The 14568-nt window shown below is 39.5% G+C and overlaps 1 protein-coding gene across 1 annotated transcript in view; it reads right to left on the reverse strand.

The window, feature by feature from the left end:
• The window catches only part of lmo4b (LIM domain only 4b), a 17517-nt gene extending 12618 nt beyond the window's left edge, over positions 1-4899 (reverse strand). Inside the window, exons 1-2 of the mRNA XM_016566985.1 lie at positions 4565-4899; positions 2522-2762 (exon numbers count right to left, since the gene is read on the reverse strand). Coding sequence (XP_016422471.1) covers positions 2522-2757 — 236 coding nt within the window. The 5' untranslated portion in view covers positions 2758-2762; positions 4565-4899. The remainder of the gene's footprint in view (positions 1-2521; positions 2763-4564) is intronic.
• Positions 4900-14568: the final 9669 nt, after the last annotated feature.

Here is a 14568-nt window from a genome sequence, read left to right on the forward strand (position 1 = left end):
GGGGAGATTTCACGGCAAAGAGAGCGGCGGGCGGGCGAGGGGGCTGAAAGCAGCCAAATGACACTTGGTTAATTCAGAGCAACAGATCTAGTCCCAAGTGGATTGAAGGCCTTGAATTAATTCTGTTATGACAAATCAAGATAAACGTTTCCCCTAAATTGCATGCGATTTAATTAATTTCTGAGATCCAAGTATTTCCTGGCTTAATAGTTCACATGCTCCCGTGCTGTCATAGTGCTTGAGTGGGCAGACTTCAAAGTGATATTAAATAACCAACTATTAGATTTACCTAGCACGTTCTATTGGAAAAGTGCCATTTAATTACCTGGCTCTATTCAATTAAAAGGACAGTGTTTTTCCCCCCCGACCTAATGGTCACATGATTGCTCACTCCCCAAATTAATTCGCTCACCTCTCTCTGTCTCCGTTCTCTCCAGCTCACACAAATATCAGCAATGGCTTAGGGACAACATGATTTCGAATTTCGAGTCCCTCCTGCTTCTCTGAGGCTAAAACTGCTGAAATCTACAACTCATGGCGGTTGCCCTTGTGCTTGGCGCTGGTGGCCTCGAGCTGAGTGGTATCAGAAGCCTATCAACTCATGTCATTTCCCCCCATCTGCCATTAGGGAAAATGGGATGCGTTTTCGCTCGCTCCATCCCAATCAATCGCTAAGCCTTTTTGCATCAGTGGTATTAATATTATTCTGGATATGTAACTTCATTATTTACACAGCAAGGGCAATTTAATAATCCATTACAAAAATAAGGGAGGCCCCTTTAAAATCCCCTAAGGGGACTGGCCTTCGCAATAATCCCCTCTTCTCTCTCTCTCTCTCTCTCTCTCAAAAGCCAATTTGGTTAATTAAATGTTTTGTTTGCAATGTGGCTCTCATTCATTTCGGACACGTCATTGGAAGCGGATAGGAGCCAGGCACTAGATCTCATTAGATAAAACCCATCAGGACTAAAGGAAAATGGAGGGGGACTCTAATTAAAGCTTTTAATTGTGTGGACTCACTGTCAGATGTTATTTTTCCCCTCTCTCTTATCTCTCCTCAGATCACAGGCTCGCACGAGTTGTGTTTTAGCTCCGTTCTCCCGCCCGATGCGCTCTCATTTCAAGGAGAAAGGTGTAGCTACTTTTCCCTCCCTGCTCATTTTAATTAGGCTCACAGGCCCAATTCTAGTGGCGAGTCTTGTGGACTTGATCCCTTCAGATCAGGTGGAGTGGAAAGAGTGAAGGCACTCTTCACATTTGGACTGGTCGTCTCAGGTTTGCTCTGGTTGACACCTGTTGTTAAAGCCTGCCAGCAGCAGTGTCAGTGCGAGGCTTCGCTGAATTATCCAGGGCGAAGCACATGCTAAGGTAAATACTTACTGATGACTGCACTTCTGCCAAAAAACACTCTTTTCCAGCAGGAAGAGCAGAATATATCATGGATACTCCATTTTATGAATTAACTTTTAAATTGGTCTGCCTGTTTTAATAAGAAAAATATAGGTGTTCCATTATCAAAGTCACTCAAACAGTGTTTTTCCATTCCCTCAAAGCCAAAGAAATAATCCAAGAAGACCTCAAACTTCTCAATGCAAGAAGTTCTGGAGGCTTCGTAGGGCTTTCTGTTTGCCCTTGCGGAGGTCAAGGCATTGAAGGATCAGCCTGTCAAATCAGGCCATCCACATCAGCGGAGTGAGACAGCCGTGCCGTCACCCCGCCACCGCTTTGGGTGTCAGACTTACTTGCATAAATATTTTAAAAGGGTATTTTTGCTAATTAAATGGTCTCTTTGTTATAAACAAAACATGCTGGAGAGGATGTGAAAACTCTCTTAAATTCCTGCCGAGTCGAAGGTCAGCTCTGAATTACCAAATCGAGTTTTCTAGCATCTCGTAAAGAAAACACACTCACACACACACGGTCCTAGCAGCGCGGCTCCTTTTGCTTAAGGATGAAATATGGCGAGAGCCACAGACTTGCAGATGTTCTGGAGAAAGAATCTCCTTCGTCTTCTGCTCTGTCAACATGTCAGTGGCTTGACCTCTTTTTTAAGAGTGTCCCGTTGAGGGTTTAACCAGCGCGCTTTAACGAGGGCCGCTGACGGCACAATCTGAGACACATGTTCTCAATGGAAAATACGCTCCACTCTGTGAGAAGCTTGATGGCTTGTAACTTTTTCCTTAATATTTTTTTTTCTTGACAACCATCACTTCATCTAATCATTACATGCCTAATGTCATTTCATGTGGTCGTTGGGCTGTCATAATGTCCAGATGTATGAACTATCTGAAGTTTGGCTTCAAAGACCACGAGAAAGGAGCACAGCAAAACTACACTATCCTCAAAAGTTTAAAAAATCCTTTAAAATTAATTTGACAAGTGCATCAGAAATCTGAAGGAACTTAAGTGAATGCCCTTTATGAACACAAAAAGACCTCAGTGCTGACACCTTCCTCAAACATGTGAATATGGCTGTGGTTGTGACTTGCACAAATTCAAATCAAGAATAAATATATCGAACCTGATGTAGTCATTTCTACATAGGATCATGCCACTCTTGGTGTAGCAGGATGTGCCGATCTCTCCGAGCTGGGCCTGGCAGCAGGAACATTTGAGACAGCGGCTGTGCCAATAGCTGTCCATGGCATACAGAAGAAAACGGTCGGCAATCTTTCCCCCACAGCCCGCGCAGCGCTTCCACGACAGAGATCCCGCTCCAACAGGTGGGGGCTGGGCACTTCCTCCAGGGTTCACCATTGTGTCTGCAGAAACATAAGACAGAAGGGAGACATGGTTAGAACTGAGCAGTCAATCAAGAGTTAAGAAGTTTTTTTTTTAATTAGTGCATCAAGAGGACATTATGAAAATAATAAAGGACCATTTCTTTTTAACATTTGCTAGTTTTTTTGCTCAAAACATTTCTGCAAACTAATCCATATCTAACAAAGTCAGCACACTTAAGTTTCCTGAACTTCTGACAGAAGTTTTGTCATTGCAATATCTAAAACACCTGGAGCCTGAACAGTGACCCAAAACATTTCATGTTTTCAGAGGCACGCTTCCTAAAAGCTCTTTTGAACTCATTGAAATGCATATAATGCCAGCAAGCAAGTCTAAGAATTGTTTTAAGTGGCAGACTGTCCTTGATCTTTATCTAAGTGCTGAAGTCAGCTCCTTTGGTTCATTTGCGATAAATGTCTGTTTGCTGATAACATTAGAGTCGCTGGAACAATTAAAGAGGTGCTGGCTTTTGTTAGGTTGTCTACATTGTTTTTAAACCACATTTACCTCAACCTTCATGATGTTTAACATGAGAAAGAGCGAAGAGAAAACCGAAGTGCTACTGCGGCCAGAAGTGGAGCAGTTAATTGGGGAACCTTGAAGTTGTATGAACCATTCAGAGGTCGACATATTCCACTCGCTTTCACTGAGGTTATCAGATGACGGATTTCCAGCCAACATCATGAAGAACATTCAGTTTGGGGACTGGTCACTGCCGCGTGAAATTACCCCCCGTATGCTGGATCATTCAGCATATGCAAGAATCAGTTAATGCCGGCCCACAGAAATATCTACCTCTGTCAGAAATCACATTAACCACAAACCCTCATTTATGGTTGCAGTTCTGTACTTTGGTCGGTTGATTTATCAGTATCGCATGCGTGCACTTCTGCTCCATCCTTCCACTAATACATATGAAATTTTAATCTTTCCCAGGTTTCATGAGGAGGACTACTGGACCGAAGTGGGAAAGATTAAAATGTAAGATATATTTGTGGAAGGCTGTAAGCCAAATCTTTGTTGAAAGGTAATTAGAGGAGAAGAGAGAGGGTAGAAAACATTGCACTGAGACAGAGAGAGAGAGAGAGAGAGAGAGGGGGGCATTCAGTAACCCCATTAGTGGAGGCTCTTAGGGACAAGCAATACCTTAGTGCTGATTAAATCTAAAGGGAGATGAATCAGAGACCGAAAGTGACTCCCCCAGATAAATAAGATCGGACCATCGTCAAGTTTCATTCCCAGTAAGAGGGAAGAGGGGAGATTTGAAGATGGGGGGGCTTTTAAGTCAAATGGGCAGACTCAAGTAATTACACGGACAGGCAATTTAAGCGAGGGGATGTGCAGAAATATAAAACAGATCAGCAGCCCATGGCCAGAAATACAGATCGCAGAGTACTAGAGCCTAAATACATCTGCTGCAGCTCCTCCTACTACTACAATGCACAAGCCACTGCAAAAGATACAGAATTGCGCTTATGTTATGGTTTGTTGATCATCTGTACAGCACGCCCGCAAATGTACATGTAAGTCTATGTGTGGTCTTGATGCGAGTAAGCGCAACGCTCATGTCCAATACACTACATTACAAGCTCTAGTTATTACGTTATTCGTGACATGCAACACAAATAAAATACAACGAACACTTCTAAATAATTAATTGACATTTTTTATGCTTACATACTAATCTGGAACATTGTGACGCTACGTCACAAAATGTGCCTCCCTCTCGCGACATGAAATTATTATTCATAAAATAAAAAGTGATGTTGGGAAATGTACTCACCTATTTGAAATGCAATGGCTGAATGGTTGGTGAGAAATGTACAGCAGTCTGTTTTCTCGGTAGACAATAAAAAGAACGTGCACAGTCCAACAAACTCAACAATACTTCAGTGCTGCGAAAGAGTCAAGCAAATGGGGTTTTCAGATTGTATTTCCACTGTTCCACCTTTTCGGATGTTCTGGTTATCACTGGAAAGATCGGTTGCGGTTTTGTTAAACGAGCGTTCGGGAATATCTTCCGTAATGTCCATAGATGAAGCGAGAACTGTTTGGAACTGTCCTCTCGCGTTGATGTCTCTCCGCGGCTTGTCGCTTGTGCTCTACATGTGTCAGTGACAGAAAAAAATCCCAGAGTAAACCTCCTCTCACATGATGACGTCAATCAGACTGCAGCCAATCACAACGCACCCCATTCAACGGAATGACAAATCCAGCCAATCAGAAGACGAGGAGGTTGACTTAGAAACACACTGTTCAAAGGAGGAAAGATTGCGGTTGAGTGGGCTCTTTCTGCTTTTTGAGGTTGGATAGAGCAGTGGTTCTCAACCGGGAGGGCCGGGACCCACTAGGGGGCCTCGGTAAACTTTCAAGGGACCACAGAATGCCTTACAATTACTACAACGAAATTGTTATAGTAAAATGATAACACAAATAAAATGCAAAATCTGCTAGAAATATATGTATTTCTTATGTCGGAGAAAAAGCAAGAACTTTTCATATCACCCTACTACAACCATGGCAAAAAAGTAGACAATCTTATAATTGTAGTTATGCTGACAATTGACAATGTTTGATTTGATAAATGCATAGGTTTTGGGTCACAGTACATACTCAGATTTTGTTTACTTTAAACTGTTAGCTATTTGAGCAGAGTAGTTTAAATTATGAAGAATGTCTGTAGAAACCAATTCTGCATCTGGAGAACTTCTCTAGTATCTACAAAACAGATTTGTTACTTACATATTTTGTTGTTTCATATTTCAGGGAAATCTTGAGATTAAATATGAATAATTATTTTTAATGTACTGACAGCCCTTGGTTTTGTTCATAAAAGTTTTAAAACATGCTTGCAGTTTTTGTTATCATAACAGCAGAAGTCGGAAAAAACAAGGCTGTGTATAGGGGCAAATATCGATTAAAAAAAAAAAGTGGTACACAGAATTATTGATATATGGAAATGGTACAACCTGCGAGTATTACAGGCAAGCAGCATTCAGTATTCTCTGAAAATATTTCCCCTGCATAGGCAGATTATGATTCTTCTCATATAATGAGAGGATATGTTGCCATTTCTAACCATTCCAAAGTATAAAAAGAAAAATGAAAAGAAAAACAATGGTGCACCATACTTACTATGGGGCATAAACTATACCGACTACAGTGCACCAACTATAAACTACACTACAAAAGTCCATTTGGTTTCATGTACAAGGTTAAAATTCAGTATGCCATCAGACAAGTCACGCTTACGTTCCTTATTACAGTGGCGCCATCCACTGGTAGAAAGAAGAACTACAATAATAGATTTTGTTGGTACAACTAATAGATTTTCTTGATGCGCATAACCAGAATCAATTCTGAAAATGATCTACAATATTTTCATTAATTTAACTGACTGATAAGGCTCCTCAATATGTCTCAAAATTTGAAAACGCAAAAGAGATAATCTGTTTACAACAGTTTGCCTGAATACACCAACATTCACAGACTTGCCATTAAAAATCCTTTCAACTAAGGCATATAACAGAAATGGCTGTTTCACAGATACCCAGAGATTAATTGTTTGTTAAGGCAGTTGCTCATCCGGGACTGCATATAGCTCACGTTCCTGCAAAGAAGTGATTAAATGTTTGTCATTTGTGACCCTGGACCACAAAACCAGTCATAAATAAGCTTTCCACTGATGTATGGTTTGTTAGGATAGGACAATATTTGGCCGAGATACGACTTGAAAATGTGAAAATCTGGAATCTGAGGGTGCAAAAAAAATCTAAATATTGAGAAAATCACCATTAAAGTTGTCCAAGTGAAGTTCTTAGCAATGCATATTACTAATCACAAATTAAGTTTTAATATATTTACAGTAGGAAATTTACAAAAAATCTTCATGGAACATGATATTTACTTAATATTCTAATGATTTTTGGCATAAAAGAAAAATCAATAATTTTGACCCATACAGTGTATTTTTGGCTATTGCTACAAATTAACCCCAGCGACTTAAGACTGGTTTTGTGGTCCAGGGTCACATTTTACAATTAAAGAACCTGAAACCACCCAACAGCTATCTCAGCAAGACTGAATTTCTTTAATATTTACCAACAAATGCACAGTAATTTGCATTGTGTAAAGGCAATGCCTTCTTATGTGTTATTGTTTTCCATGAAGTCATGAACACATTTAATAAAAGAAAAATGACCGATCTGCACTTTCCCTTTTTTTTTTTTTAAATGATATCTTTATAATAGTTTTTAATTGATTTCCATTTGTCAATCTGAGAACTGTCTTCATTCAACGTCCCAGCAGCAGGAATTGAAACGTTATGTGATGTTCTACTGAGTTTCAGTGGGCAGCTAATCTTTACGAGACAAAACTGTGCAATTATGAGTTGCCTCTGGATTCATTAGTAAGATGTACATTGTGTAAAGAGTCTCCTATACCAGATACTAATGGTTTAATTGTCGTTGGTCCTGGCTGATTGCAGCGAGCAGTTTGATTTCCCTGCAGGAAAGACAACTCTATTTCTCACAGGATTGGGCTCAATTCTCTCCAACAAGAACAATGAGCCAAAGATGGCAAAGAATGTATTTTCCACGAAGGAATAATTAATTTATCTCAACTATTAAAACTAGTGGGAAATTATGGGATGACTCTGAATGGGGGCCTCAGAGGAGAAGCTTTGTTTGTTCTTGGGCTGCTTTAATGAGCTTTTCACAAATTTTTTTTCACCAAGAAAAAAAATATATACTTCTTTATCTTCTCCTTTTGCAATATGATAGTCACACACAATAATGAGGAGGGGGTGCTTAGGGGATCCCACGGAAAAGAGCAACACCAAACCCCCGTTTCTGATCTCCTGATGTCCTGTAGCGAATCCACATCTATGTTGTGATTACAAACAGCAGAAATAGAATAGAGGAACAGCACTGTTTAAACAGCAGCAAGAGAGAGTAAATGATGGTATAAAGTATTGATACCCCCACAGAGGGAGAGAAAGAGCTCATAATGAAGTTTGTGTCCTCTGGGGGAAACCAATTGAAGCCGGTAAGAAATATAGAGTATTCACCGTGATGCTTCATTTCAAATAAGAAATTTATCCCTCATGATATTACATTATTATGCTGTTAAACTGAGTGGCTCTCCATCACGTAGCAATGGGAAAAGGCTGAAAAGCCCTTTAAGACATTTTAGATCCATAAAAACACAACATGATACGATTCAGGTATGAAACAGGAACTGGAATAGGACAAAATGATGGTATTCCTGTTCGAAGACAAAATTCCCACACGCGGCAGTTACAATATAGTCGTGCTCGTGTCAATGTCTTGAATTAATACAGAGATAATGGATTATTGATTTGTAAATACAAATGCCTTTTATGAAATGTTGGAGGGTAGTGGTTGAAAATGTATACTTTTCAGTGAATTCAGCATGGCAGGCTGAGTTCCCAATCAGTGCCCTTCATTGAGGGCTAATCTATGGCCAAATGAAATGAAAAGTCAACTGGCTAGAAATGGTTTTTCAAATGTGAATTCAATGGTGCCTGAGGTCTTTACTCTCATATCATCTATGTAAGGATATGTTGCTAACCCTTCTCCGTTTTCCATTATGAGCTTGGCGATTGTACTTTACCCAGGTGAATGTAACATGCCTGCAGCACCTAGATGGGTGGTGTGACACTGAGAAATATTGAATTGCATATTTCAAGACAGATTGTTTGTTCTATGCATTCATAAAGATGGAGAAAAAATCAAAGTCTCAAAGTCATTTCTTTAATATGCTGTTATTGACTGCTTTGATCAATCTTGTGTCAGCAGCGAGCAAGTAAGTGAGCTTAATTAAATGCAAATCGATAATTCCTTAACAAATAGCGCATGGACTCGAGAAACAGACCCAGCAGAATGAATTGGGGAGCATTTGTGTAGCTAAACGTTTGGGAAACTTCATCAAGAATTCAGCTCTCCATCTTTGGCGAACATTTATACATTATGCATGTCATTTAAATGCAATTAGAGGTCCTAATATGTTAATCTCTTTAATTTATTTGGCAAAGCTTTTTTGTAATTTCATTGTTGTAAACAATGATAAAACTGTGTCCTCATCCATGCAATTGGATAATTGGCTACTCACAACACATTTAGTAGATTAGACTAAAACTATTATACAATCATATCTGGGAAACTGGCTGTAAGATACCCAGTGTGTCTTAATTTCCAGTCATTGGGAGCTGATGTAATGGAGAAACACATACTTATGGGTGATGTGTAATGTAATGTGTGTGTGGGTTTTAAATTTTAGTCTTTTTTATTTGCACAGACAGGAAATCCTGGGGTCGACTAGACTCAAACTCCCATTTGAGCACAACAGCTTAACAAGTGTCGCTAACTGCTAGGCCACAGATCCAACATATTTTCCTTGTTTTAAATGGTATAAATAAAAGCTATACTGTGCTTTTGCTTGGAGATGGGGAGTGCATACAAAAATACAATTCACAAGAGTACCATTGCAGTTTTGAGAACTGAATTTGAGATGAGGTCAATCTAAATCTACATTTACCTATAACATACAGCTCACCCCTGTGAAAAGATCCAGTTAAATGGCATGTTTAATAAAAACAGCAGTTGTAATTGCAAGAAATTCACTGTAACAAGTTTTCCAGTGTTATAGAATGCCGTATTGGTGCCTTGAATTTTTTTTCACAACTTATAACAGTATATTTCATTAAGTGAAATAAAGTAATAAACCAAGCCACTTGAACTACAGAAATCATCTTTTTACCTTAAAATACTGATAATCACCATAATAATAATAATAATAATAATAATAATAATAAGGTAGTACAATAGAAAACCACATGATGAATCAGAGTTCATCATAAGCAGCCGGTTCATAAAACATTGCCAGGAATCATGTATAGACTGCGCACAGGGTCATACACACAAAGGCAAAACACCACCAGGATATCACACATGACACTAATATAATGCAATAAATAAACAACATAAACTATAAACACAACACACCATTAAGTGCATTACTGATAACAATGAGAAGATGCAAAACTATTTCAATAAAAAAAGAATCATATATGATGTAAAGTAGTCATGCAGGGACTACCGTGAATGTCCTTGTACTGTTTTCTACTATAAATTATACAGCAATTCCTAGTTTTTACTTGCAAGAACCATACATCTGACAGTAATGTTAAACCATGTATATACTGTATATAGCAGTCCTTGAATGAAGTGGGGCTACAGCCATACTGTGTTGTATAGGTGCAGCTTTTTCCAAGTCCTCTTGACCACACACACAAAGATACATTGCCTGGCCCTCCCTCTGTAGGGCCCATAATTATGCTGATCAGAACAGCCACGGCCCTCGAACAACATCACTCTAATGAAAGCTCGCTAATCCTTAATGAGTCGCTATGTCTTGTGATAAATTTCATAATTATTCAACCCAGCGCGACGGGAGACAAAAATTCATCAGTCAAAGCAAATTAGCCCGGCTCCATTATAGTGCAGCGTCTTGTAGAGACGTTCACTTTATTAGGCCTCTACATCCATCGCAGTAATTGGGAGCATATTTCACTTGGCTGTAGCCCCACTTCATTCAAGGACTGCTTTTATCCTTTTATTTACACGGACTACCTTTATAAAATGTTTTGCAGCTCATACCTGCAAGAATCCGAGAATTTCACAGTTTTTGAGAAGAGAATAAGCGACCAAAGCTTGTAGATCAGCAGGGTTACCTGGGTTTTAAGCCTTACTTGGATATGACATTTTGGTTATGTTGTCATCGCATTTATAGGCTGGCACAGAAAGACCTCAATCAAGCATCTGAAATGTACACATTTAAAAACAATAAATAAATAAACGAATAAAGTTTAGCTCAGTATACATTTTTTTCTGAATTGTACTATACAGTGTCTTTAGTGTTTCAAACGATTAAGTTAAATTAAAATTTAAAAATATTATTATTTATTATTATTAATTATTATAAATTATATAATTTTATATAATTTATTAAAATAAAAATAAATTAAAATCAACAATACAATTCTAATAAGAAATAAAAACATTTATTAAATTAATTATTATTTCATTTTTCCTTGTTTTGTTTGGGGTTGAGCACCCCAAAACCCCAAAAATGTCCAAATAAATAATGATATAGTTATAAGCAAAATTAAAATGTCCTCTATGAAAAATGTTGCACTGAAAATAAAATGCAATGAATTTTCATAAGATCGTTTGATCAATACTATCAATACGGTACTGTATGTAATTTAATGACTTCCTATCTTGAAAGTACTATAATTAATTTTCTACATGCATAAAGTAAATTCATTTTTAACAGTCACAGTCAATAACAACAGAACTTTAGGGGTAAAAAAAAAAAAAACTAAAACTAAAACAAGCTCAAAGTATCAAGTCGCAAGTATTATCCATGACTATTCTCTTGCTTTTCATGTAAAACATCTTCAACAGGCTTCACCTCTCATCCACTCTAATTACCATTCTTTCTGTCATTAGGAGCTTCTACCTCAAGAAAAGATGAGAAAATGTGATTTCCCCAGTTCTCTAATGCTGATTAAAATGAGGACAGTATGAAAGAGGGTATTGTCTCATTGTGTGTGAGTGTGGGGTGAGGGGGTTTAGCTGCAAGCGTATGTGTCTGTAGATCAGTGGCTGCAACAGGAGGGATAATTTCACCAGGATGATGGACATTAGGGCGCCCTTCACACACACCAGCCTTGTTTGTTCCTTGACTGCCTAAGGGTGTGTGCTCGGCGGGATTCCTCTCCCACTCATGCACACAACCTGCAGACATGTCAAACGAACAGAACCAGACTTGCTGAGTCACTCACACATTAGTCCATAAATCACCAGAATAGAGCTCATATTTACCAACCAAAAAAATAATAATTTCATAAGTACTACCATGTTGTTCAGGTGCACAGTAATTTTTACACAAAGAAAAAAAATAATTTTGATAAATATGATTAGCACGATGTGCACTCAAATGAGATGAAGACTCTATAAGCCGTGAAAAAGCTGTTTTACTGTACACTAAGCAGAAGCTTGCTATGTTTATATTACGTGACCAGGCTTGTGATAAAACTGGTAAACCTACTTGTAATAATAACAACAATAAGTTATCTTCTATAACATATTTTTAAGTGCTTATCAATGCATAAATATCTAAACAACACAAATAACCCAAACAATTAAACAGCAAACTTGATTGTCACGATCGCTACTGTGAGGGAGCGCGGAGCGAGGAACGAGGAGACGTGGAATACATCAACAAGGAGACTTTAATAACATCAAGGGAACCAGGAAAACACACGTAGCAGAGGAGGTTGACAAACACACACAAAACACGAAACAGAGTCTGACATTACTCCCCCCTCCCGGAGGGCGCATCCCGCGCCGTAACAATTCCACCTGGAGGGCGCCCTGGAGGCTGGTGCAGGACTGGGACACGGGGAATACGGGGCGGATCAGGCAGTCCAGGGTGCCATGGCGGCACAGGGAGCTCAGGGGCCATGGCGGAGCAGGCAGTTTGGGGCGCCATGGCGGGGCAGGCAGACTAGGAAGCCATGGCGGAGCAGACAGTTCAGGAGGCCATGGAGGAACAGGGAACTCGGGGAGCCTGGCCTCGGCACTCAGCCCGGCCTCCACGGATTGACCCCTACTACCACCCCCCAAAAAAATCCTTGGGGAGAATATAGTCTTTAGAAGCCCTCCGTAGGCCTAACTCGGGAACTGTGGCCCTCCTTGGGCTTGACGTGGGGACTGGAGCCCTCCTTGGGCTGGACGTGGGGACTGGAGCCCTCTCTGGGCTAAACTCAAGGACCCTCTCTGGGCTAAACTTGGGGACAGGAGCCCTCTGTGGGCTAAACTCGGGAGCTAACCGTGGGCTAAACTCAGGAACAGGAGCACTCTTTGGGCTGGATTCGGGGGCTGGAGCCGATACTGGAGCAAGCTCTGGGGCTGGAGCCGACACTGGAGCGAGCTCTGGGGCAAGGATGAGGGCGGAGAACAGTCTTGTGAACAGTCTTTTTCTCCTCATCCTCCTCCTTTGGTTAGAGGACATCGGCGCGAAGTTGATGGTGGCGTCATGGGTGTCGCTAGGCCATTTTTAGGGGGGCTATAGCAAGCCCGCAGAACTCCCTGGCATACTCGATGAAGGGGAGATCTCTACGGGCTAGGAAAATGAGGCGTGCAGCTATTTCCATGACGCGGGGAGAAACAAATGGCAAAACAAAAGACTTTTCAAAAACCGGAAACAAAAACGGGGAGAAGGGGCGAGGAACGAGGAGACGTGGAGTACATCAACAAGGAGACTTTAATAACATCAAGGGAATCAGGAAAACACACGTAAGCAGAGGAGGTTGACATAAACACACACACAACATGGAACAGAGTCTGACAGATATACTGTTTAAAAGTTTGGGGTTGATAAGATTTTTTTAAATGTTTTTTGAAGAAGTCTCTTATGCTCAGCAAGGCTGCATTTATTTGAACAAAAAATACAGTAAAATGGTAATATTGTGAAATATTATTACAATTTAAAATAAACTGTTTTCTATTTTAATATATTTTAAAATATAATATATTTGAGTGATGACAAAGTAACATTTTCAGCAGCTATTACTCCAGTGTTACATGATCCTTCAAACACAATTTTAATATGTTTAATATGCTAATTTGGTGCTCAAAAAAAAACAAAACTTAACAACTGTGTTGCTTAATTTTTATTTCGTTTTTTTAATTGTGACACATTTTCAGCATTCTTTGATGAATAGAAAGTTAAAAAGAACAGCATTTCTTTGAAATAAACTGTTTTAACAAAGTAAAAGTCATTACTGTCACAAACTTGTCACAAAAAAAATGTCTCTACTGTCACAAAAATCAAAAATAAGAATGCCTATGTCTGTAGTATGAGACAGAAAAACAGACAAAAAAAAGAGGGAGGGGGGGTACAAAACAAACAGCTTATGTCAAGTGGCAGCATGAATTACCTTCATACATCCACGCCAGTAGGTGTCAGCATAAAGTCCAAAATCATTGACAAAAAAAAAAACAGGGAAACATAAACAAAAACTTGGCCTGTTGAGTGTTGAGTGTGTATATTACATTTTGTCCATGATAAAAAAAAAAAAAAGTGTTTTAAAATACATTCACAGTACTGCATATCGGAGAAAGAGAGGACAGAGTTGATGAGATGAATGATTTGAACAAATGGATTCATGAGAAACAATGCAGTCAGAGCTCAAAGGACTCCAGTTACAAGGTAGCTCAGTCTTGGCCGGGCTAGAGATGAATCCATGAAACTGATACCGCTGTTTGCCTACAGTAAAGGCAATGACTAGTAACTAAACAAATGATGAGCAACACTAAACAAGTTTGCATGGTTTAAATTCATATTCAATTACCTTTGTCTTATTTTTCCCATACGCTGTCAAATGTGTCCTAGAAAAGCCAAATTCCTCAACTAGGGATGCTGCGATTAACCGGTTTCGCTATTAACCGCGCTTTAAAACGTCATGGTTAATTAATCGTAAAGGTTCCGCCAAACCGAGTGTTTCTGTTACACGGAACGGAACTGTTGCAGCTTGCGCAAAACGAAAAAAGTTACACTAGCGGTGCACCAGCTTAAAATGACGTGTTTATCAGAGGCACGGAGGCTACTGCATTAGATTAGCTATGACAGAGGGACCAAACAGCAAAGCTTTATTTCCACCAGAGAAATGCTTGTCGATAGTGTGGGACCATTTTG

The sequence above is a fragment of the Sinocyclocheilus rhinocerous genome, unplaced genomic scaffold (genome assembly GCF_001515625.1).
Source record: "Sinocyclocheilus rhinocerous isolate Xijiao unplaced genomic scaffold, SAMN03320098_v1.1 scaffold2981, whole genome shotgun sequence".
Lineage (NCBI taxonomy): Eukaryota > Metazoa > Chordata > Actinopteri > Cypriniformes > Cyprinidae > Sinocyclocheilus > Sinocyclocheilus rhinocerous.